This window comes from Gracilinanus agilis, chromosome 3 (assembly GCF_016433145.1).
Source record: "Gracilinanus agilis isolate LMUSP501 chromosome 3, AgileGrace, whole genome shotgun sequence".
In the NCBI taxonomy this organism is placed as follows: domain Eukaryota; kingdom Metazoa; phylum Chordata; class Mammalia; order Didelphimorphia; family Didelphidae; genus Gracilinanus; species Gracilinanus agilis.
The window spans coordinates 666996335-667023686 of NC_058132.1; the positions used below are offsets into that span (position 1 = coordinate 666996335).

The 27352-nt window shown below is 36.9% G+C and overlaps 1 protein-coding gene across 1 annotated transcript in view; it reads right to left on the minus strand.

Moving 5' to 3' along the window:
• Positions 1-2636: 2636 nt before the first annotated feature.
• Positions 2637-27352, minus strand: part of PDCD10 (programmed cell death 10) — a 52413-nt gene continuing 27697 nt past the window's right edge. The window contains exons 3-8 of the mRNA XM_044670929.1: positions 21933-21986; positions 17199-17316; positions 10610-10736; positions 4625-4703; positions 3998-4080; positions 2637-3123 (exon numbers count right to left, since the gene is read on the minus strand). Coding sequence (XP_044526864.1) covers positions 3042-3123; positions 3998-4080; positions 4625-4703; positions 10610-10736; positions 17199-17316; positions 21933-21986 — 543 coding nt within the window. The 3' untranslated portion in view covers positions 2637-3041. The remainder of the gene's footprint in view (positions 3124-3997; positions 4081-4624; positions 4704-10609; positions 10737-17198; positions 17317-21932; positions 21987-27352) is intronic.

Sequence of the window (27352 nt, forward strand, 5' to 3'; positions counted from 1 at the left end):
TTCCTTCTACACGTTTCGCAGGAATGACCAGTATCTGACCTTGGCTTCATCCTCCTCCTACCTCAAGTCGTTTCATTTTGGGGTTTTTTCTGCCTCCTAGTCAAGGTGTAGGGGCAGGGGGATCCTTTATTCTTGCTCCAATAAAGCCATAATAGCTTTGCAAATATTATGTCATCTTATTTCTATGATAACTCAAGGAAAGAGGTGCTGTTATCCCCCTTTTACAGTTCAGGAAACAGGTAAAGTGACATCTCTGGCTTCTCGCAGTTGGCAATGGTCAGGAGGTGGGATTTCATTTTGGATTTCTTGATTCTAGGTGGAGCACATTCTCTATTGCGCCCCCTGCCTCCCCTGCCCCCAGTGCAATGGCACCCTTCCCAGTTTCCTATGGGTAGCTGACATTTTCATCTTCTATCCTTTGAACTCTTTCTCTAGTCCTTGCTGCTTTGTTCTTCATAGGAACACATCCTTGAGGGGGTCCTTTAGTGGGACCTCCTCCTTCTGAAGAATGAAGCTGAAATGACTGCCCAACACAATCCCCCCTTCCTGGTACCCCTCTGGCACATCCTACAGGGTCTAATCGAAGCCTTTCTAGTCCACTTTTCTTCCCCTACTCTCTGCTTATAGCCAATTAACGTGAGCATGTTTGTCGAGCTGAAGGAGTTAGCACAAAAGACCAAGATGGACATCAGGTTGGTAACTAGGCATTAGGATTGTTCCCTGGAAGACCAGGTTCTCCCTTTGAGGTAAATGAATATTGAGCACCCTTATTATGGCTTTGTAGATTCACTGGGCTTCACCAAGCCACTGAACTGTTGGATCTTATAAGAATCCTGAAGTCTCATTAATCAGAGCCACTGTATTTTACTCTTCTGTCTTATGGCTTCGGAGGTTTGCCCTATTTTAAAGCATATGACTAAACCATAAATATGAAAAAAGTATTTTATCAGCGTGAAGAAAAGAAAAATGTGTGAAGGTGATTAAAGAAGAGAAAAACTCAGAAAGAAAAAGGCAGATGGAACAGATAAACAGCTTGGAAGGAAAGAGGAGTCTGGAAAGAGACATCTTGCAAAGCTCGGCCACTGCCCATCCAGTGGAGGCCAAGATGGGATCCCAGGGTGCAGGCAATTTCTTATTCTCACAAATGTGTAGCTGAGTCAATTTAGCCACTTTTGCCAGGGAGACTATGCTAACCCCTCATCTGCCCCAGTAGAAACATGAATTCCTTGAGAAGAGATTATTTCATTTTTTGGTATTTGTATCCATCATGCCTAGTTTAGCACAGCGTTGGCATATATAGGAATCACTTAATTTGGCTGTTAGGGTTAGGTGAAGGACTGGAGGCAGCAGAATTTTTCTAGAAGAGGATTAAGGCAATTAGAAGCTTAACATCAGGGCAGTAACTACTGCATCTTTTTCAGTGGTAGGAATTGGGGGAAGGGAGGGGGCTACTAAGGAACAAGTGGAGAAATAATAGCAAAAAGATACGTAGTTAGGGGGGAAATCCACATTCTCCTGCCCCACCCCCAAGCTTCCTTTTGGGTATTGTCTTCCTTTATGAAATTATAAGCTTCTTGAGGGGCAAAGGATAGTCTTTTGATTTTTTTTATTTGTATAACAGAAGGTTTTTGGTTCTTCTATAAAGTTGGCAGCTGAACTAGTCCAGAAATGGACTTGCTTAATTTGGTCTTTCTCTTAAATAGTCTAGTAACATTCATCTACTTCCCAGAATAGAGATTTATGACATTATAAATAGTAAAGAATACTGATTTCATTAATTTTATTATCTTTAGATCTCAAAGGGGAGAAACAAAGATGGTTAAAAAAAAGGTCATAAATTAATGGGCTATAAAATGTTTTCCAGTGACTTTCTACTTTGACATAAACTTACACTTACTTTCTCTCTATATAAACACATTTTACTCATTCTAATCAAGTCTCTAAAATTCTGACCCCTTTTTAAAAAGAAAATTCTTTGAGTAGTAATGAGAATTTCCTATAGAAAACTACTTAAAAACCTAAAACTTTTTTATATACGATCAACAAATTCTGAATTATTTTTTCCTTTATTTTTTTATCATAAATGGAAAATGAAATTACTTGACATGAACACTTGATACATAATTTCCTTAAAACTTCTCTATTGGGAAACAAAACTGTACATATTTAAAGAGTGTAAAAATAAACACTCATGATAATGTCACACCAATTTGCATTGGTATATTCCTAAATTATTACCAGTTTAGGCTATGGTTTTATGAAAAGGTGTGCAAAGCTTATTAGGATCCGGCCTGACAGAAGACTTATTTCTCAGAGTCAAAAGCTTTACATCTCTGAGTTCGGAAAGTGACAAAATAGTGAAAACACACTATAAATGGACAAATAAGTCTTTTGAAAGAGGCTAGAGATAATGGAAAAATATTTCAGTACCTCAAATACAGTAAATAGTGAAAACTAATTTCACTAACTGCTTTTTGCTCAAATGGATTAAGGACTATATATATAACATATATATGAACTCTTCTTGTTTTAAAATGTGACAAATAGCTAATAAGCTTCCATTAGAAGTTCTGTAGACATTACCAAGTCTTCTTGGTCTTCTGATTATACACATTTTTTTTTCAAGTAAAGAAATGTTTAACAGATGTAAACTATTTATTGAATATTTGCCACCAAATATTGTTAAATACATTATCTTGCAGCATATCGCTTTCAAGTTAAAATGTCAGAAACAAACACCAATATTTACAATTCTTTTAAGGAATGTTACATAATGACACATTAAGGCGTAAATTCTTTTGGCTTATAATTCTTAAAAGAATGATAATAGCAAAAGTGATGCAAAATCTTCAGTGTAAGATTATGATTAAGCTACGTTTTACAAAAATATGGTGTAAGATGGCAATAATCCCATTCAACATCCTGGATTAGGCCCCTTCAGGAGGGACTGATAATTTATACAGTCAAACTTTAAAATTTACAGGTAAAGGCAGCAGCTTAACACCACCACGGAAACATACAGCTCTTAACATATACAATTTTCAGGCCACAGTCTTGAAGGTCTGAAGTATCAAGTTGGTTTGATGAATTAGTCGGTTGGCACTTATGAACACATTTATTGCCCTGTTACAAAAGAACATAAATAGTAGCATTTTAGAAAGTTTTAAAGAAGCAAAAACAAACGCATTCCAAAAAGCTGAACTTTAGCAAAGCGAGGGCAATGACACGACCCCCTTTCCCAGGGGAAGCCACGCTCCCTGTGGAGTAACGCTGGCTGCCACTTGTGAAGGGCACAGTTTCTGCATCACTGACCACACGGGGGAGTTTAGGGAGCGGCTGCCACAGCCGACTCGGCATCTCCCGGTGGCAGAAGCACTTTCCTCACCATCCTTCCAGGCAGGCAGGACAAGGATTATTTCTCAGTTTACCAAAATGAAAACAAAAAGGAAAGAAAGTCCCTGAATGGCTAAACCACTTGGTGACTGTCCCCCCGTGGACAACTCTGGGAGAAGCCGCTGCCTCTGTGAGTGACGTCCCGTCACTCGAGAATTCAGGGACAGAAGTTCTGGCAGAATCACTGCCATGTCTAGAGCATTGCTAGAGTCTAATGAAATGTCAAAGCATGGTGGCTAGATGCTAAGAGGCATCCCTCATGGTTGTGGATGACAAAGACGGCCAGAAGCTCTGGGCCAGGCACTTCTCCTGGCTTTCGGGAATCCCCAATCCTGGGGCCATGAAAAGCGACCACAGAAATGTCCCAATGCCAAGATATGTTAGGAGAAAACCAACCCCAACCACCTCCCTCCATTCCTTCCACAACTTAAATGTATCATTTCAAAATGCTCTCTACTCTCCTCACTTCCTGACCAACAAGTCTGCTTAAACGCAAACTTAATATTTATGGGAGTTTTCTTTAAATGGCTTTAAGAGTCCTCACACAGAACCGAATACTAAGCCTGCAGACCAAAGGAAAGCACAGCACTGTCACTGAACTTACTTTCCATCTTTAAAATAGGTTTTCAGAGTGTCACTGAAGCTCTTGGAGTATTTTACAAATTCTTTCTTTTGGTGTTCAAGTGCCTAAAGAAACAAGAGTTAAATAGTGAAGAGCCTACAACACCACAAAATAAATTATACTCAAGAAGTAAGATACAGTAAAAGTCAACAGACAACCAATCCCCTGGGGGTCCCCCCTGACTGCCGGGAGTGGGGTGGTGGAGGGGGAGGTTTCTAAGGTCAGGCCAGCAGAATGCCAACGTGGAAGGTCCTGCACCAAACTGGGAAAGCTCTGGAGTTCGGTACTGAAGGAACTGCCTAGCTATGACTGGGGGGAGATACCCCGAGAGTCTAGTTGGAGCAACAACCTGGGACCGTCCACTAAGGCCAAGAGAGCGACGTGAATGGGAGGGGGCCACCCCATACTGATAACGTCATGAGTCCCGGAAGTACCCTGAAGCCAACAGGTCAAGCCTGGGGCCAGGACCGACCATTCACCAAGGAAGGGCTCACAAGCCATCGGGATGCCTTCGGCCTTCAGTTCCAACAGTTCTCTTTGCCTCTGGTTTAACATGTGATGGGCCAAAGTAACCACGGCAGGAGCAGACAGGGCTTCTGCCCAACTTACCCGGCGGTTCTGGTATTGATATTTCTTGAAGACGTTGTTCACTGTGTCAAGAAGTTCTTTTATTGCACTGGCGATATCCCTGTTGGGAAATGAAAAATGGAGCTGCTTTGGAAATCAGTTACATCTAAATACAGAGATTTTACTCCTAAAAACGAGAGGGAAAAATGGATCTTTTTATACGAAGATCTTCAATGTCTTCCCAGGACACTCTTTATTTCCCAAATTCAGTCTAATCGTGTCATTCTGATAAAAAATATGGCTATGCAGGAAACGTTCCTTCTCCTGGCAAATCTGATGTTTAAAGAGCAGACAGACATGCAGGATGGCTCTCCATTCCCCTAGACCTAGTTCCTGAGGTCTTCTCATTACTCAGTGCTGCCTGAAGGACTTTATCTCCCCTTGTTTATTCTCTGAAAAATCTCTAACTTTCTTCTTCACCTCTGCTCTGCCTGCCTCTAACTGATTTGGGATTCAAGCCTAGATCATCTCCACAGAAATCTCGCTCTGGAGCCCCCCCACAATTCCCTCAGAAACTCACATCCATTACCTAGCAACTATTATTCACTATCTGAGCAAACTCGTCTTAAATAATAGATAATAGCTAGCATTTACATGTATTATTTCATTAGTCTTAACACAACCATCGGGGGTGGGTGCTATTATTACCTCTAAAACAGGGAAACGGAAGCTGAGTGTCACACAGCCACTCAGTTTCTGAGGACAGATTTGAATCCAGGTTTTCCTGGCAGTAAGTCTAGCACTTTTATATCTATTTAAGAGACAATATCAGAAAACATTCCATTTTGGGGTTTTTCCCTTAGCCTTTCCCACCATGAACAACCTGTAACCATACTTGGGTGATACCGTCTCATTTATTAAACCATTCTCTCATTTCTGAAAAAGAAAATGAGAATCTTTACCTCTCAGCAGCGTTTGGCTCCTCTCTACATTTTTAGATTACCCAAGTCTGCCCTTTTCAAATGACACAATTCATCAGTTTTCTAGACTTCTGAACTTTCAACCATTCTACAGTTTACTAGAAATATACTCTATTGATGTCCTTTCTGATGCCTCATGCTGTGGAAGTGATGCAAAGCTCTCAGGGTCAATCAATAGTCAATACCAATTTACTAAGCTACTTCTTTTTGCCAGGCACTGTGCTAAGTGCTAGTGTTGGATAGAAAGGCCTTGAAGAAACTCCAATTCTAAAGTGGAAGGGAATTCACAACCTAGAGTTCTTTATCAGAAATCTAGGGTTATTCTGGGTTTTTTGGTCATGGATGCATAAAGTCAGAGCAGAAGATGTCATCTGTGCTGGGAAAGGGAATGCTGACCATAACAAATCATGGATTCCTGATGTATACTGAGGTCATCTGATGCTTTTTTTTTTTTTTTAAACCCTCACCTTCCGCTTTACAATCAATACTGTATATTGGCTCCAAGGCAGAAGAGAGCTAAGGGCTAGGCAATAAGGATTAAGTGACTTGCCCAGGGTCACACAGCTGAAAAGTGTCTGAGGCCAGATCTGAACCCAGGACCTCCCATCTCGAGACCTGGCTCTCAATCCACTGAGGCACCCAGCTGCCCCCTGGCAGCTTTTTTCAAAAATACATTTATTAAGCAGCCTTTCTAACAAAAAATCACAAGTCTTAAGGCACAGTAGTATGGTACTTTTTCAAAATGGCAAAATATCCAGTTTTCAGAGGAGTGCATTTTAAGATCTTTAGAACAGGTATAATCCTACATGAGAGATGGAAAAATTCTAAGGAGCAGAATTATTCGGAAATTAAGGCAAAGGAAAAAAAAAAAAAAAGGACCCCACCTGTATTGTTATGAAAACTTTGCCTCATAGTCAATACACTGGATTTAAAATAGCTCAATACATCAAATTTGAGTTTTTATAGAAGTGATATTTGTCACTCATGCTCTCAGTTTAACATGAGAAGCTAGTTATAAGTTATACAACTGTTCCTTTGGCTTCTGCTTCAAAGCAAACAGAAACCTGCTGGAAAAGTATGCAGGTATAAATCCAGGATTCCACAAAGGACAAAAGCCACATGATCCTTTGCCTTTGATTAAAATTAATGTTTCTAAATGGGAAAATAAGAATATATGAACAAATACTAGATCAGTGTTTCTAAAGTACCAATAGGACAAAGTAAAAAAGAAATAGGAGAGAATTTTTCCATGAAATCCAAGGAACTGGCTCTCTATAAAGAAATTTAAAATTCAAGGTTTAAATATCTACAGAAACAAATATCCTTCCAAAATACTGACTGGTTTTCAGTACATGCTATGTTTTATCAAGTCTTGGGTTCTGTGGGCCTTCATTGTTTCCTCATTTGTAATATGAAAGGAGTTGACTGGTTTCTCTTAAATGTCTTTTTCACTTCTCAGGCCTCTGAAACCCAAAATCCCCAACAAAAGTACAGTAGAGCCCCCACATCTGAATCTCCCAGGGATGGCTGAAACCAGGGATGTAAGTGAATACCTGCTGACCCCAGATATAATGCGATTTTCTTGTATGTACATGTGTATGATGAAGTTTAATTGACAATGTAAACACACAGTAAGCTACTCCCAACATTAAGTATAGTCATACTAAAGTTCATTGTATGTTATTATACAGTACTGTATGGTAGGACCCTCTTCTCCACGGGGGATACGCTCAAGCCCCCCCAGTGCACTGTGGACATTGCAGACATTAGCTGACCCTGTGCAGGCAGGTCTATGTCTCCTTATAGTATGTGCTCGCTCTCCCTGCTCCTGTCCCTTGACTCAGTGCTGCCTACTGAAATAAGTAATAAGTGAGTAAGATGACTCAACGGGTTTTTAGAGTTGTTGTTATATATTCAGAGGAACTCACTCTTCAGGCCTGAGTAGGCCTGAGTGTCAACTCTCCAGCCACAACACTGACTCTTCTTTTAAAACAGTAAAGTAGTTTATTTATAGTAAAATAAAGAGATGATGGAGGACCAGGGACGAAAGGAGTCCCTAACTCTAAAAATCTAGATATTCCTCCCTCCTTCCTATGGGCTTCTCATGAAACCATCTTCAAGGTCTTCAAGCTCCTTAAAATCCTACTCTCTATAACTAAATCCCCCTTCTATATAATCGACCCTAACTACTGGTCCTCAAAATAAATTGAAGAAACAGTAACAGTTTGTCAGAGTAGACAGTTGAAATCTAGTTGATCTCAATGACTTCTTCAGAGGCCAAGATTGCTGCAAGCCTCTGTTCCAAAGTCAAGAGTTTATCAGGGTCTGGCTCTCACTCACACTCAGACAGGAAACCTCTCGGGAATCAGGAACTCACAAGCTATCTGGGAGAGATGGTAACTGGAAACAAGGATCGACAGGATCTTAGGAATAGGGGAACCTCCAGGTATGAGGAAAGACAAGTCACCTCCTCCAGGCATAAATAACCTGCCACAGGAAGTGGACTCTCTGCTCTCCTGACTGAACAGGAACAATGGACCCTCAACAGTCTTTGGTTCTTGGTTTTATATCTTCCCCAGATTCTGGAACTGCCCTTTTAGTTCTGTGCGTGTGATCAGACCCTTTTGCAAAACCATGCCTCTTGCTAAGTTTGTAAAGTTGCAAAACCCTGGTTTCTTATTTTCCCCCTTATTCTACTATCCCCCAACACACATGCACACAAAAGAACCCCTAAAAAAAATCCTCCAAGTGAAAACAGAAGAACTGGTGCATGGAGAGGTCTTTGGGGCAGAGAGAGGAGAACCTTGTCCCATTCTGTCCACCCAGCCTGAGAGTTAAATGAAACCTCAGGAAAGGGAACTCCGTGCACATCCGCTGCTCCTTAAGAATGTCTGGGGTCCTCAGCTGCTTCAGAACAGGTGGCTTAGGAGTCAGGCTGAATGTTCACTTCTCTGTTGGGGCATCATATAAATAAAGACATCCTAGACCAAGACCATTGACTTTGGCCAGTGATGTGCTTGGGCAACCCACCCCCACTGCCGAACACTAAAAATATTTACCAATAGACCAAATTTGTATTACGGTTATGCTAAAGATAACAAAAATGTCAATCTTCAGAAAGTATTTGGAACTAAGGCCCCATTATGATACAACCTATGAATTGTATTGGGACATGTGGTCTGATTATAAAACAGGAGTTTTTCATCTGAGGTCTAGAATCTAGAGGGTTTTTTTTTTTTTAAAGAAATATTTCACTCATTCTCTTTCTGTATTTTATTTTATACATTTAAAAACATTATTCTGAGAATGGGTTCACAGTCTTCCCCAGAAACCAAAAAGGTTTAAAACCTTGAGAATAGATCTACCTCAATATGGGAAAAAAAATACACATATCTAAAACTTTCTATTAAAGGAAGCATTTCTAAGGTGTGAAAGACAGTGGGTACAGTGAATAGAGGATTGGCCCTGAGACACAAAGAATGGCTCCATTATCACATCTGACACTTGCTTACTGGGAGATTCAGGGTATTTGACTTAGCCTCAACACCCTCCAGGAAGGGTCCTGACCTATACTGATAGAAGGGGTTTTCTCATTCTGGAATTCTCTGTTCCAAAGAATTCACAAGTCCAGTGGTTATTACTATTTTTAAGCAAACAGGAATTCCTACGAAACAAACGAAGTCCATTCTAATCCTCCAAAATGTAAACTTGGTAACAAAATATGGTTTACTCTGAATCTCAAATCTTCTAACATTTAATTTCAAAATGATTCACAAGCTAAAAACAGTTTTTGAGTTTTGAAATCGTAAAACAAAAAGCATACCATAAATCCATTCCTACTGTAGGCTCCATCTCCCCTAATGGGATCCAGAGTGGAGTGATGGAAATGATGCTGAATTTTGGTTTAGAAGACTAAGGTTCAAATCAAATACTGGCTTTGTCATTTAACACCAATGACATGTTAATCAAGCCCAACCTCAATGACCTCTAAGAACCCACATAGCTCTAAATATATAGCAGCCCTGGAGTCTGAAGATGTCAATTCATATCTGGCCACAGTCAAGGACTAGCTATGTAATCTTGGGGACATCACTTAAACCCTTTCATTCCAACTCCTAATCTGTAAAATGACAATAGTCTTACCTCCCAGGGTTGTGGTGAGGATAAAATAGGAACCCAAGGACAGGGCTTTTCAGAGCTGATGGCCCTTTGTACATGCAAGCTCTTACTACTACTGTAAGTACTATTATTCCCTTTCTAACTCTTAGGATGTTGCCTTTAACACCTCTGCTCCTCATCCCCATCCTCTAAGCTCCAGGAGAGGCCCCAGGGATGTCAGAGAACTCATAAGCAGACAACTTTGCTTTGGCATAGCACTAAATGTCAGAAAGCTTTTGCTTATCTCAAACTTACATTTTTATCTTTGGAACATGCATCCATTATACCTTGCCACAAAAAAGCCTTCTAATACTTGGGGCCAAATTTCATGCCAATAAGATTCAGATTGGAAAGGAAGCTAGAAACCACCTAAGCTGTGCCAGGGAACTAAGAACTTGAGAGAATGTCTGACCAGAGCCAACCCAAGAGTCAGTAGCAGAACAAAGACTGCAGTCAGGGTCCTCTGACCAAAACTGAGTCTTGTTTCCTTTATGGCCCAATCATGAGATTTTTTTTATTGGTTCCTTTCCCCTGCATGCACAGGAGGCATCCAAAAAGGCATCATGAATCCCCTCTTCTGCTCTATGCCCTGTTTCCATGTGATCTCCTGGCCCCTGAGGAACTATTTTGAAGTTCCTTGTTAGACTAAATGTCCCCCATCTCTCACACATTACTCATACACTTGGCTTCTGGTTCTGTTATACATGTGTCATAATTCATGTGGATGGTTTTAAATTGGGCATTCGACAAACTTGGAGATAAATACAGTAGTTTGGAAATAAAACAATAGTCTGACAATTATCTTTAAAGATGATCAATTTTTAACATGTAATAAAATGAAAATATTCAGAGACTCGTTGCTCCAATGAAATGCAAACAAAACACTTACTTGATTGTCTGGAGGAACCTTACTCGGTCATTGATCTCATCAGGGATCTTACTGAGAATCTGTTTAAGAGCTCGTGCTTTTTCATTCAAATCCTGGAATTCAGGCTCTGGTCTCTCAATCATATATTCTGACAAAATAAACATTAATAAAATATCAGGTACCTGCAGGTCTAATTTATGTTCTCTGGCTTAAAAGTTGTGCTGACTAACAAGCAAAATCTTAAAGGCAAAAGATAACCAGAAGGCAGTGAAGGGAAAACATGGTAACAACCACAACACTGCAAAGTTAAAAAGCAAAAAAAACAAACAAAAATCCTTTCAAAGACATAAAGGTCAATGCAGTAACCAACCAGGAGTCCAGAAGACTAACGAAGCATGCTAGCCACTTCTTCACAGAGGTGAGAGACGCTGAATGCAAAATGAGACATACATTGTTCAGAATGGCCAATGTGGGAATGAATATGTCTTGCCTTTGCAGGAATAATTACCAGAATTCTGCCCCTCCCCCAGTGGAGGAGTGAATTTCACCACTATCCGATTTCCTCCCTCCTGTTCTGGGGCTGCTGAGCAGCATTAAATAATGTTGTGATTCTACCCACTAGAAAGTAGATTTTTATTAATTGAAACTATTTTTTAAAAAAACAAGTCAAGTTAGATTTTATTTTCTGTTTTATAATGGATAGAAAGCCAAACCCTGTGGTCAGTGAGAAAATCTGGCATATGTGCACACAGAGATGCATAGTATCTGGGCTTTTAAAGAAGCTCCTTCCATCTGGATTCAAAGGCATATCAAAAATTCAATCCAATCACTTAATCCCGTCTTATTTCTCCTAACTCCTGAAGCATACTTATTCCAGCAGAATGAACTCCTGATCTTCATCTTCACAGCAAACTTCAGGCCCCCCACTGGACATCCCATCATCTGCGAATACAACTTGTTAACCTTCTACCTCTCTTGTTCATCATGCTCCTGTCCCTCCCTCAAACACTATATATCTCTGCTCAGCCTCCTTATTACACCTCTGCTGTCACCTGTCCTTAGGGCTGGTCTTGATTTTATAGCTTGCCACCTTCTTAACCTACAAGCTGCCATATGGCAAAAACCCCTCACCTTCCTTGTTTTCTGCTGTTGATCCCAAATCCAAGGAAAAGAACACTAGTATCCTTTGTCCTGGTCTAGTTTTTAAGCATAATTAAAGAAAGTCATGATTCAACGCACTAGAAAGATATGATCCTATGGTTTTAGCTATGCCTTCCCTATTTTGAGACAATCCTTTCCCATCATTTTCTGAAATGCCTGCTTTAAACAACTTACCCGTCTTCAATACTCAACTGCACATTTATCTCTCACTTATGCAGATGGTCTACAAAATGCTTAAATACTTTTTTTTTTCACCACTAAATTTCTCGAAAAACCGTTCAGTTCTTGTCCCTGCAATTCTATTGAAACCATTTGCCTTTACAAGGCACTAACCAAAACCTTGATGGAATTTTCTTAGTTCTCATTCTTCTTGGCCTTTCTGCAACATTTGTCAATTTTTTTTTCCTAAAACCTGCAGGTGAAGTTAATAAACTTATTTATCAATATGACAAAATAATACTATTGTCTTATCTTAAATTTTATAAAAAGTAAACACTGAAGTTTTAAATGTGGGAGTTGGATGCTGTCAGTGAAGATTCCCCCAATTTCTCCAGTTATTAATTATCTTTGTACTCAAACCGATGTCATTTTCTTTGAGAGACATCATCTCTTGAAGAATGTAAGTTCCTAGGGGGCAGGAATGGTCTGGTTTTTATCTGTATTCTCAAGATCAAGTACAATACCTTCCTTACATATAGTGGCACTTGAATAAAATATATATGGCTGCCTTTTTCTTTCTTATTCTTCCAATGTGGAAGACATACATATACAAACACATATATGTATATATGTATATATTTATAAATAAAGATTTTTATCTTTGGTTCCAAATTCTCTTCCTTTCTCTATCCGCACTTCCATCTATTGAGAAGGCAACACAATATCCACTATACGTATGAAGTCATGCAAAACATATTTCCACACAAGCCATGCTTTGGGGGGGGAAAAAGCAAGAGAAAAAAATATGTTCAATTGGCAAACAGAGTTCATCAGTTCTTCTCTGGTTTTTCTGAAACCATTCCTTCATCATTTACTACAATACAATAATATTCTATTACATTTATATATCATAATTTGTTCAGCTATTCCCTAATTTTTGGATGTCGCAGTTTCCAATTCCTTGCCACCACACACACACACACACACACACACAAAAAGCTGCTATGTATATTTAAATACATGAGTTTTTTTTTTTTTCCTTTCTCTAGGTTACAGACCTAGAAGAGATTTTACTGGATCAGGGGGTAGGTAGATTTTTATAGCCCTTTGGACAGTTTCAAATTGTTCTTCAGAATGTTCACCAAAAGTGTATTAGTATACCAGTTTTCTCATATCCTCTCTAGTATTTGTCATTCTCCTTTTCTGTTATATTAGTTAATCAGATGAATGTGAAATGGTACTTCAGAGTTGTTTTTATCTGCCATTGTCTAAATATTAGTGATTTAGAATATTTTATTTTTTCATGTAATTATTTAAGATTTTAATTTCTTGTTCAGAAAACTGTCCACTGATATTCTTTGACCATTTATCAAATTGGGAAAGGGCCATTTTGTAAATTTGGCTCAATTCCCTATATATTTGAGAAATGAAATTTTTGTCAAAGAAATTTACTTCCCCAGTATTTCTTTAATTTTTTCTAATTTTTGTTGCATTGGTTTTGTTTGTGCAAAAGCTTTTAAATTTCATGTAATCAAAATTATATATTTCAGCTCTGTGAATGTCTCTCTTGTTTGGTCATGAACTAGGAACTCTTCCAAATCCACATGGCTCACAAATAATTTCTTACATGCTCTTCTAATTTGCTTATATGACATTATATGTCTTAAGCCTTTAACATTTTGATCAGAGCCTATTATATGGTATGAGATGCTGGTCTGTGCCTAGTTTCTGCCAGACTACTCGCCAGCTATCCAAGTTGTTTTTGCACTGTACTGAGTTCTTGCTCCCAAAGCTTGAATCACTGGGGCTCTCTTAAACCTGTGCCTACTGTGTTCATTTGCTTTTGTATCCTGGGTATCCGGTTTATTTCACTGACCAATTGCTCTCTTGACCAGTATCCAATTGTGTTGATGATCACTGCTCTGCAGCATGCCTTGGGAACTGCTCGAGTCCCTCCCTCACTTTTATATCGACTCCCTTATGCATTTGGCCTCTTGATCCTTCTGACTGACAACTCTGCTTTTTCTCAATTCTGTTCCATCCCTTCTTCAACTCTGTTTCAAGTGTCTCTCTCATAAACAAGATTGTTGGATTCTACTTTTTAAACAATTCTGCTACCTGCTTCCACTTTATAGGAAAGTTCATCCCCTTTACATTTACTTAGGAGTGTTGCAGATTTCCCCTATCCTGTTATCTTTTATTTATTGTCCTTTTTATTCCCGTTCCCCTCCTGAAAAGTTTGTTTTTGCTTCTGACCCCTGCCTTCCTTAATCTACCCTTACTCTTATCAATTCCTTGACCGACTTTTTCTTATCACTTTTTCCTTCCTGTTTGATAAAATGAATTTTCTGTACTCGGGGTAGAGTGTGTGTACACATACATATTTTCTTCTTTCCTTTAAGCAGTTCAGATGAAAGTGAGGTTCAAGAGTTGTCTACTTCCTGCCCTAATTTTTCCTCTTGCTGTAAAAATGTCTTCTTTTTGTACTTCTTTTATGTGAGATAATTTAGCTCCTTCTTCCCGTTTTCTCTTTTCCTGGTACATCTCTTTTTCTTACCCTTCCATTTCTTCTGAGATCATCCCAACAATATACTCACCTTCATATCCTCTATGTAGACTCCTTCTAAGAGTCCTAATAGTGATAAAGTTCTTAGTAGTTACATATATCATCTTCACATATAATGTTAATAGTTTAATCTCCCTTAGGATTTCTCACTCACGTTTACACTGTTATATTTCTCCTGAGATTTGTAATTGCCTGTCAAATTTTCTATTCAGCCTTGGTCTTTTCATTAAGATTTCTTAAACTTCTCTATTTCATTCAATATTCATTTACCTCCTATAGGATTATACTGTTTGGCTGGCAGATTTATTATTGGTTGTCATCTTGGCTCCTCTGCTTTCCAGAATATCTTATTCCAAACCACCTGCTTCTATATCAAGGTAGATGCTAAGTCTTGTGTGATCTGACTGTTGCTCCATAGATTCTGAGTTCATTCTTTCTGGCTTGTTGGAATATTCTTCCTTGACTAACCTGTAAGTTCTAGATTTTAACTATAATATTCTCGGAAGTATGATTTTGGGAACTTCCTTTAAGAAGATGACCTGTAGTTTCAATTTTTATTTTGTCCTCTGTTTCTAAGTTATCTGAGCAGTTTTCTTTTGTACTTTCTTGAAATATGTCAAGGCTTTTTTTTTTTTGTTAAAGACTATCAGAAAGATCAATAATTCTTAAATTGCCAATTTTCTAAATCAGTTCTTTTTCCTATGAAATATTTCATATTTACTTTTTTTTTTATCATTTTGGCTTTTGTTTCTTGATGCTTTATTATGAAGTCATTGGCATCCACTTGTCCAATTCATTCCAATTTTTAAAAAGTTATTTTCTTCATTGAGGTTTTGTAGCTCCTTTACTATTTGGCCAATTCTGACTTTTAAGAAGTTATCTTCTTCAGGATTTTTAATGACTCCCCTCCCCCATTTATTTAAACCAAATAATTTTCTTGCATTTTAATCTATTGCTCTACTGTCTTCCACCCCAACCACCCTTAAAATTCTCCTTTAAACCGATACCAGATTAGTCTTCTAAATGGACAAATCTATTCATGACATACCTCTGCACAAAAATATTCAATCAATGCCACATTTAAGACCTGCTACAACCAGGCTTAATATATTGGTCAGTTAGTATGACCCTTTTATCACACTGAACTATTTATCATCACCTGCATAGTAAGATGATATCGTGCCTTAGTGCTGGCTTGTGTCCTTTAACACTGATGCCTGTAATGTTGCCTCCCTCGTTTCTATGTCTAAAGAAGCTCAAGTTATCTTTCACAAACCATAGCTCTATTGCTACCACATCTCAAAGTCTTTGCTGACTACACAATAATCAGAAGCACTTATATATTATTTTATTAGATGATTTGTATAAGCATCATATCACATCAGCATATTTGCTCCTCCACAAAGGCAGGAACTCTGCCTCTGTATCTCAGTACTAACAATAATACTCTACACATAAAAGGTGGCTCATATATGGCTTCTTTAGGTAGCCATTACATGTAAAATATATAAAAGGAGATACCCAGGGGCCTTATAATCTAAAGAATTTTAGTTAAAAGATAAAAATACATATTTAAACTACAAATAAGAGAGATCAAGAATTTAATTAGCAATTACTACTAAACTTTTCATCAATGTTTCAGTGGCTAAATTAAAAAAATGCTGGAAGTCTATGCTGTAACTACTATAAATTCCAGGTCAGAATTTCTCATTTATGAACTCTACCTCAATGCTGATTCCCCAAAATAGAACTGTAGGAGACAGGCCTGGCTGAACATAAAGATGCCAACTGAAGCAGAGTGTTGGACTGGACCCATAAAGGGGTCATTTTAGTATTAGTCCTCTTTTCACTGCCAATTGACCAATATATTCCTGGCTAAAGGTTTTGGATAGTGAATTTTATAATGGAAGATAACTTTTTAAGAATGCTCAAATGAAATTTCATATTTGTCACAATCATTGATAATTATGTTATTTTGTTTTTTAAAGACCATAAAATACACCCACACATTGTATTCTATGACAGTGGATGGTGGGAATGATCCAAGGATGAAATTTGACAGGGTACGACATAATATTCAAGGGGGCCAGGGACTTGAGAGAACATTATAGAGTTGAACTGATTTACAACAGGGTCAAGACAGAGAAAAAAATGAGAGACTGTGTACTCTAGAGATACTAATATGGGAGATAACTGCAGGAGGCCGAGATACTGGCTAACACTGTAGATACAGAATGGAATTTCATAAGAGAAAGTAGGAGAGATAGAAAGCCAATAGATTATGATTAGAAAAGGGAATTAAGAGTTCTTGAACAAAGAGGTAGTGCATAAAACCATCTTTGTAGGTGGATGAGGTGGGATGGAGGAGTAGGTCATGGGAAATGAGTAGGCTGGGGAGATGAACAATTAAGGTTATTTGAGAGTCAATATCTATATTGAAATCCTCTAGCATTGAGGGCAGGATCAGAATTTAACTGTTCTATTTAAATAGCTAAACTCTAACAAAAATCTATGTAGTTTATCTTTTAGTGAATTTTGCTAATAACTTAGTTATTGAAAAAGCATTAATATGGTAAATATCTCAAATAAAAAATGTAAGTTTTTTATTCCACGTAGCTTCTTTTCCAAAGAATTGCATTTCTTCAAGATTCATTTCTCTTAGGGAAATGTTACCCAGCAACTGCAAGGAACAAAATGATCAACACAGGTTCTAATTTCTGATACCTTCTACATCATCAGCTGCCATACGAAGAAGGGACTCTGTGAAGTTAACTTCTACACTTTTTTTCTCCAGAATTTTCATAATGATGTCCTGGGTGAGACCTGGGTTTTCTTTTTCAGCCTATATCAAGGAGAAAGTTAAAATTGAAACAGAGAAAACAAATGAACATTTTGAAGCCAGCTTTGGCTTTATGTGCAATTTGTGTGCACGGTTGGGCTTTCTGAAGCCCCACAGATAACCAGAAGACTCACGTGTAGCCCTTTTTTCATGAAGGCAGTATTTTTGGGGGGTCTTACCATTGCTTCTAAAGCAGTGCAACTTTTCAATACAGTTGCTCACCCATTTTGTACTTGAAAGAAAAGAACCATATTTTGGACTAAGGATCATGCTGGCATTGATCTCCACAGCTTTACCAATATTTCAACATCTACTATTTAATAACTTAAGAAAACAAACAGGATATTTCCTATAGGTTTTGTTGGAGCAATATAATCCTTAATTATTTCCTAGAGTTAATTTCTATTTTTCATATTGCTTTTGCCCTTCAGATCATCATTATAATCTCTGACTACCTGCCTGAAAATGGTTCATTGAAGACTTTTAGGTTATGCTACTCTTTATCCTCCAAAGGCAACAAAATCTTCCAGCAATTTCAAATGTAACTGTAAAAACTTCTAATATAATCCAAATTTGCTACTACCTCTTTCCTCTATAATATTTTTTGTTCTTTTATTTTAGAAGTCACACCTTAGGTTTACTATTTCTTCCATGGATGTCTGCCAATTTAATACTTCTCACTGATCATGTCCTTATCTTTGTATTAAGGGGCCAAGAAAGACACAAATTTATGATATTAATCAGAAGGTAATTTTTCTTGCTTCCATTTGTGTCAAGTATACTTTAACCTCTTCAATTTAGTTCTGATGTCATCAAGAACATAATTTCCTCCTGCACCTATAGCATTTTGACATCTTAATTTTTTATGAGATTGCAGAAAAGACACTCTTCAAGGTTGTGGACTGAAATAAGAAAAGCCCATTTTATATATCTGTTTCAATCAAGAAATGAACAGCTGTCAAATGCTACTGCTTTTGCTAACTTATTTTGATAGATGATAAGCAACAGAAAAGTGGGCTCCACTGGATTCTATTGACCACAGAATGTATACTGACATACTCCTAAACAATTATCTCTCGCTTCATATTGAAGCTATCCCACCAAAAGTCTTAGGGTAGCTTTAGAACTATTAAAGATTAAAACTGTACTAACACTTTTTGAGACATGACAATCAGATGACTGTAAATACTTCCTAGCTGTGTTCCAATGGTAAACTATTTCATATTTTTAAGCTTTATATTACTCATGGATTAAATGTGCAAGTTGAACTAGATGGCCCATAAGGTTTTCTCCCACAAAAAAAGGAACCCTGGGCTTAAATCCCATTTCATAGACTTATTAGGTGTGTAACCTTAGTGGAGCTATAACTTTCCAGAGTCCTCGTTTCCTCCTCTGATGACAGTACCTATTTTACAAAGCTTTGGGAGACTCGCATGAGATATTTGTTAGACCCTTTGTAAGCCTTAGTGTTCTATATAAACCTGGGCTAGGATTATGAAGACAGTGAGGGGCAGGTCAGAGCACAGAGCTTACAGGCTGTAGCTGGGAAGACCCACATTCAGGGGCTGCATGAAAACTGGTGTGGTGATTCTAAGCTACCCATTTAATTTCTTAGTATCCCAACAACAGGTTAAGATTTTAAGCTAAAAAGCAAATGTCTATCTACATTGGGAGAAACCTCCTTACTGGTAATTCCCTGAAATCATAGGTCTGGTCTCCTCCCCACCTCCAAAAAAGAGATAAGATTCTATGAAATATAGGTCAAGGCTTTTTCCTACTACCAAATTCATTCAGCTACAAAGAATCATTACATTCACAAGACACCACTGTAATAGGTTACTTTTTAGATTATAGTCTTATTTTCCTCTTATAGCTAATACTACCTAATAGTTTCATGAAAACCCAGTTACTCAACAGTGACATAATAGCAAAAGAATGCCATATCCACCATTGCACTTCCCACATTTAGGTAACATCTAGTGGATAGGTTGAAGTAGCCAAGATTCTGGTATATCTTTCTTTAAGCACCAGGCAACAGTGACTCCATTCATAGGTAAAATATCTAAGAGGAAATAAACTGCCATAAATCACTTAATTTCTCTGGGTAGAAGGTTCCTCATCTAAAATGTGTCTCTAGATCAAAAGCTCTAAACCTTTTTTGTGTCCTGGATCCCTTGGGAAATCAGCCTGGTACTAGGGTCCATTTTCAGAATCAAATTTTTAAATACATAAAATACCAGAATTACAAAGGAAACCACTTATATCGAAATAGTTATCAAAATATTATTTAAAAATGAATGGATCCCAGGTTAGGAATCTCTGGTCAAAATGATTTCTAAGACCATTTTTTAGTTCTAAATTTATAATGCATATGAAATAAAGGGCTAGGCATGCAAGTTTAAAAAAAAAATCACAGGTAAGGTCGTGGCCTTCAGTAGAGAAAATATGCTATCCAAAAGTGATAGTTCACTACCCAAAGCAGAAAAACACCATTCTGAGATATTACTGTATACTATGTTGCTTTCTTGCAATAATGAAGCAATATGTTTAATATTTAAAAAATAACTTTTTCTTGATGTCTTTTTTATACCATCATAATTTTTCCCAGTATCCCCCCCCCCCCCCCCAAGAACCATGCTAGCATTTTTAAATCCCTTTCTAAATAACAAAAAGGAAAAACAAATTATCATAGTCAATCAATATGTTGAAAAAGTCTTGAAACATGTAACAGTTGTGGCCTTCCCAACTCCATGAAGGTGTGAGGGGCTGGTGGTATCTTTTCCTATCTCTTCTTGAATCATGCTCAACCTTTATAACTTTGCTACATTCACGTTTCACTTCTTTATGTGTGGCTGTTCTTTCCATTGATGATGTTGTAGCTGTTGTGTAAATTGTTTTCTTGGCTCCACTGATTTCATTACATCATTTCGTGTACCTCTTATCATGCTTTTTTGTATTCATCACATTCATCATTTCTTATAGCACAAAAATATTCCATTCTATTTATGTACCACAATTTGTTTAGCCATCCTCCAAACCATGGGCATCTCTGATTGGTTTCTATGATCCTTTCTAAGATCTAAAAATTTGTATGACTTAATGACGCCTTAAAATTGCATCTTTGCCTTCTGGCATGTTAAATATATTAAAAGAATAGTATTTTAAAACATTATATTTAATTTAAATGGACTTTGTTGAAAGACATAGGTGAACTATTTGATAATCAGAGTAATATAAAGAACTTAATTTGATATACCATTATGTAAATGAAGATCTATCCATATCAATTTATAGTTACTAGTGAAGTATGAAACGTCGGAATTCAAACTAAAATTTGAATATAATTTTAATCTTTGACACATTACAACTGAGGAATGGCAGAATAAATTGTGGGATATGAATGAGCTAGAGTGCTAATCTGCTGTAATCGAAGAGGAAAATGATCATTTCAAAAAAGAGATGAAAAGGCTTGTCTGAATTGATGCAGACTGAAGTGAGCAGAACTAGGAGAACAATTTAAACAATAATTTCAATATAATAAAAATGAACAATTTTGAAGATTTTTATAAATTAATGAAGAATTAACTGAGTACAGCCATAATTATTTATACAGTGACAACAATAATGAAACAACCAATGTTGAAAGCTATGAGAAAGATGGATTCCAGAGAAATAATAAGGAAATGTACTATCCACTTCTTGATAAAGGTGATGGATTCAGAGTGCAGAATAAGACATGTAGTTTTATGTATGGCCACTGGAGAAATTTGTTTTGCTTAATTATACATATTTGATAAATTTTTTTCTTTTTTTTTTAGTTGTGAGAGGGAGGGAAAAATGTTTTTAAATAGAGAATGTATGTGGTTGTTACAGATTGTGAAATTTTGCATGAACTTCCAGATGAGATCACTATATTACTGGTTTTATTTAATTGTTTTACTTAGTTACAAGAGACCTGACATAAAGCAGGAGTGATCTGGAAATGTTTGTAACAGAAATGCAAAATGTGAATAAACTGAAAAGTGTAACAAAAACTAATGCTGAATATAAATTTAAAAATAGAAAAATCCAGAGTTTCTAGGTATATGTTTTTGGCAAAGTGCCAATATTAAGAAATATATCCACAACTGACATGTTTTAATAAGTCTGGGTATCTGTTTGTGTTTTACCTATTAAATGCAAAAGATTTCATGCTTCTTCACTACAAACCCTGAAGGTGTCCTTAAGCTAATGAAACAATGATCTTTCCCAAATAAAACACAGTTTTAGAGTTTAACAAACCATTGCTTTTTAGTAAACACTGTCAAGGACCATTGTTCTTTGAAATATAATTCTACAAAGAAGTTGTTTCGATTGAAATTATGATAATAATCACTTATACACCAAAAATAGTTAAAGGGAAAAATATTTAAAAGAAATCAACACCTAAAGAAATAGGTAACACACAATAAAGATAATAAAAGACTAATGGAGAGAAAAGCTTTAACCTTGTTTTTTACCTTCTGTATCCCTCCCCCTTTGAAGGTTTTTCATTAAAAGAAAGTCAGATATGATTATGCAATGGCTTTAACTCATAAATAACTTATTTTAATCATTCTAATATAATATGAGCTTCTCACCTTGATGAAAGCTGCTCTCAATGTCTGAGCTGCTGACAGATTTACTCGTTCTAGCTGTAATAAAAGTGTAAAGTCATTAGTAATGCCAATTTATTTAAGAAGAAATCATATGTGATCTATCTGCATCTTAATTCTACAGTAATCACTTTGCTGTAATCATAATTCAATTAAAAACAATTCTTGCCAATACACTTAAGTTATCAACAGGGCCCTCAACCAACATCCTACCTACCCAAAATTTTCATTAGAGAACCACCATGAATTAGAAATAAGCCTTTAACTAGTAAAGCTTTAAGTCTGCCCTTTAATTAACTAACTAATTAATTAATTAATTTAATTTTAAACCCTTAACTTCTGTGTATTGGCTCCTTGGTGGAAGAGTGGTAAGGGTGGGCAATGGGGGTCAAGTGACTTGCCCAGGGTCACACAGCTGGGAAGTGTCTGAGGCCGGATTTGAACCTAGGACCTCCCGTCTCTAGGCCTGGCTCTCAATCCACTGAGCTGCCCCCTGCCCTTTAATTTAAAACCAACATGTTCAGCAAGTATTCTATACTTCTGTTAAAAAATTATATTTTCTGACATACTGCAGAGAGGAAAATCTTTTAGTAGAACTAATACTTTTCCTTGTTTCATGGGAAATTACCTTCTACCTAGGTTGGACTTAAATAACTCATTGAGTCTGGGAAGTATCTGGGGACCATTGGTATAGCTCTGCTGACCAAATATTTGATGGAGTGCTCTTTTTAACAGATCTAAACTAAAGGATAAAAATACTATGATATTCCTGCCTTCTTTCACCTCCTAACTGCTCCTGTGGCATTGCTTTTTGGCTTTTCAATGTAAAGAAAAAGAGAAGTACAATGCAAAACAATCCATTATCTTAGTTTACAAAAAAGCCTGGTAAATGAGAAAGATAACTTCACTCCCTTCTTGGTTCTCTATCACAGTATTTGTTATTTCTCTAAAAAGAATTTTTTATATTTCATTTTGAATTGTAGTTAAATTAGTTCTGTTATAATATCTATTTTGAAAATGTGAAATTGTTCTGTGGCTGATTAGGGAACAATGAAAAAGCATAACACAAATTTCCTGTTTGCTTATGCATAATTTCATTATCAAGAAATATCAAGAATGTTGAAAACTGTATTACTTCAACAATAACTCATAAGCTATATTTCTTCCAACCTCTATTTTCAAGAGCAAGCTTTTGGTCTTTTTTCAAGTTAAAGTACCATCTTTGCAGTGTATCTTCTGATGCAGTAAGTAGCTGTGGGCAGAGGAGGGCTATCCTTCACCAAGTACCTTCCTATCTGTTGCCATGGCTTAGGGTCTTCAGTTGAGGCCTGCTCAAGTAATGTGAAGCTTTGCCAGTGTGGGTCCCGTTGGAACCAGGGTGCAGAGAGAAGCAGTCTGAGACTACCAATACTGCACTTTTTAAAATAACATATATCTCTTAAACATTAATAAAACTGTATTGCCATTTTGACTATGTTCCTATCTTTTTTTTTTTTAACATGTCACTGATTTAAGTTCTTGGGCATTTTGTCCCTGACCTCATTTTTCCCATTAGCCCTGTGTTTTTTAATTTTGTGATTTTGCAGAGTTTATATTTAAGGGTAGATATATTGTTATAACAGAATTGACTATTTAGGTAGCATTCTATTTATCTTTATATCCTTCAGAACCAAACATATATTAGGAACTTAATAAATATTTAGTGAACTGAACAATGACATAAGAATGCTGCAGTTGAAATCAATTTGATGCTTTTAATATATTCTACCAAATACAATGCATAATTTCAAGAGAACTATGCTTACTAATAAGCAAGATAGATTCTGTTTTGCATTTTGTTTACAAAGTCATATGCTTTACCCTTTTTATAAAAACAATTTCATCTGTGTGAAAGTGTAGCTGCCAACCTCAAAACAACCAACAATTTCATTTGGATGCAGGTTTCTCATACCCGTAAGGACAATGAATAAGTTAGTTAAGTCAACAAAACTAGGTTGTGGTTGTTTTTATTGAACAATATTAAGTATTGGAAAATACTGCTACCTTTATAGATCTTAAAAAGTAAAACATTTCAACAAAAGCCATGAGTACATCTCATGCTGTGCAATGAATATTACTATTAATCCCTTGAGGCAAAGAAAATGTTATTATTTCCTTACAAACTACATTAATATAGATATATCTAGAGGATACCAAACACTTTAAATCAATTTATTTTGCAAATGAGATTGTTAGAAACACCAAGAAATATCTTTTTACAAGACATCATTGACTCCAAATATAAGAAATGTATATTGAAGTTAAATGAAATAAACTATTAATCTCTCTGAAAATAATGCAGTATCCTTACCTTGTAATTTTGGCATTTACAAGCTCTCAAGACTACAAATACTGTGAAGTGAAACAAAATTCCAAACAGAAAAAAAATAATAGGAGGTTGTGTAATACAGTACAGAAGGAAAGGAAGGAAGAAGATAGGAAGAGATGAAGGGAATACAGTAATTTCTTTACTGAGTTTATAATTCAATGGGAAGATGACCAGTCTCTAGAAATGAATAAAAGAGGGCAGGATGAGATCAGGGAATCTATTAGTTGAACTTAACTAGAAAACTAACAGAATTAGGGCAGAGCAGTCTACAAGAAGCTAGAAGGTACAAATAGTGTCAAATACTCTAGAAGGGTATAGGACAATGAGACCAAAGGAAAGCCCAATGGATTGAGCCAAGAAGAGCCAACTGGTGTTTTTGTCTGTCATGTCCGGCCCAATATGCTAACTTTTCAATATTCTTTGTGCATCATTACTCTAGTCAGTGTCTCAGATCTCCCTGTTGGTTTTGTGTTACCTACTGATTTGAGAAGAATGTCAGCTGTCTTTATTCGAGGTAGTGGAAAATTTTAAATAGAAGTAATTTAATATGGAACCATTAATGAGCATACTCTTTCAGTTCAGTCATTCAACTATTACCAAACCCATCCAACAATTGTCTGGCAAAGAGAATAAAAAATATTTTTTAAGTGCTTGGTTAAAATCTAAATAACCTAACTTTAGAGCATTCTTAAAAGCAACAACAACAAACCCTTACCTTTCATCTTAGAATCAATACTGTGTATTGGTTCCAAGGCAGAAGAATAGTCAGGGCTAGGCAGTGGGGGTTAAGTGACTTGCCCAGGGTCACACAGTTAGTTTCTGAGGTCAAATTTGAACTCAAATGAATCTGTCTGACTTCAGACCCAGCACTGGTTCTGCTTCAACACCTAGCTGTCTAAGGCAGGGTTTTAGTTGAGATTTTAAGGAAGCTAGAGAGGTCAGAAGATAAAGATGAGGAGGGAGAGCATTTTAGGCATGGAGGAGAGCCAGAGAAAATGTCCGGAGGCAAGAGATAAAGTGACTTCTTTGTGCAACATCCAGGAGGCCAGTGTCATTGAATAAAGGAGAAGAGTTTTGGGGTGTCCAAGTATCATTTGGGTAAGCTGGGAGTCATCAACTACTAGTGATATAGACAACTATCAGGTCTTACCAGGTACCCTGCCACTACATCCCCAAATACTCTGGGCCTTAACTCAAATGCCCTGCCACTATGACCTCTAGACCCCTATATCCTAGCATCTGAGCAGCATAGACCCTTGAGCTTTGCCACTTGCCCTTCGATAGCCCCTTTGGCACCTTCCAGATCTTTCCAACAGCCCTGCAGCTGAAATTTCCTATTTGTGTTGTCTCCTCAGTTAGAGTATAAGCACCTTGAGGGCAAGGAATGTTTCACTTTTATACTTGTATACCCAGCAAATAAGCATTTAATGAATTGACTTTTATTTTATTCTCTCCTGATCAATTGATGACAGAACACAACTTGGAAGGATAATGAAAGTTGCCAGGAAAAGAATTAATTCTGACAAAAAGAAAAATATCACTTCATTCTGAGTCTGGAGGCAAGGATGAAAGAATGGACTCACAGACGATGGGGGTGTGTGAGGAATGAAAGCCAGAGGAGTTCACAAAAGATGGCCTCAATCTACTCAAGTAGGATGTAAATCCAACTGCTGAGAGGCAAGGGATTGATAGAGCTGACTGAGAATTAATCAAGGAAGAAGCAGCTTTGGGTTTTTGGACAGAGTTCTGAAGATGATAGTCTAGACTTGTAAATAAAGAGCAACATATAAAGCTGGGTTTAAGGGCTTGGTCTAAAGGGGAGGCTCAAGAATATAAGTCAATATTATTAGGAAAAACTAACAAATTTCATTTGGAATAACAAAAGATCAAGAATATCAAGGGAAATAATGAAAAAAAAAAATGTGAAGGAAGGGGGCCTAGCAGTACCAGATATTAAACTATACTATAAAGCAGCAGTCATCAAAACAATATGGTACTGGCTAAGAGACAGAGGGGAGGATCAGTGGAATAGACTTGGGGTAAATGACATCAGCAAGATAGTATATGATAAACCCAAAGAGCCCAACTTTTGGGACATGAATCCACTATTTGACAAAAACTGCTGGGAAAATTGGAAAACAATATGGGAGAGATTAGGTTTAGATCAACATCTCACACCCTACACCAAGATAAATTCAGAATGGGTGAATGACTTGAATATAAAGAGGGAAACTATAAATAAGTTAAGTGAACACAAAATAGTATACCTGTCAGATCTCTGGGAAAGAAAAGATTTTAAAACCAAGCAAGAGTTAGAGAAAATTACAAAATGTAAATTAAATGGTTTTGATTATATTAAACTAAAAAGCGTTTGTACAAACAAAAACAATGTAGGCAAAATCAGAAGGGAAACAACAAATTGGGAAAAAATCTTTATAACGAAAAGCTCTGACAGGGGGCTAATTACTCAAATATACAAGGAGTTAAATCAATTGTATAAAAAATCTAGCCATTCCCCAATTGATAAATGAGCAAGAGACATGAATAGGCAATTTTCAGGTAAAGAAATCAAAAGTATCAATAAGCACATGAGAAAGTGCTCTAAATCTCTAATAATTAGAGAAATGCAAATCAAAAAACTCTGAGGTATCACCTCACACCTAGCAGATTGGCTAAAATGAAAGAAGGGGAGAGTAATGAATGTTGGAGGGGATGTGGCAAAATTGGGACATTAATGCATTGCTGGTGGAGTTGTGAGCTGATCCAACCATTCTGGCTGGCAATATGGAACTATGCTCAAAGAGCGATAAAAGAATGCCTGCCCTTTGATCCAGCCATACCATTGTTGGGTTTGTACCCCAAAGAGATCATAGATAAACAGACTTGTATGAAAATATTTATAGCTGTGCTTTTTGTGGTAGCAAAAAACTGGAAAAGGAGGGTATGCCCTTCAATTGGGGAATGGCTGAACAAATTATGGTATATGCTTGTGATGGAATACTATTGTGCTAAAAGGAATAACAAACTGGAGAAGTTC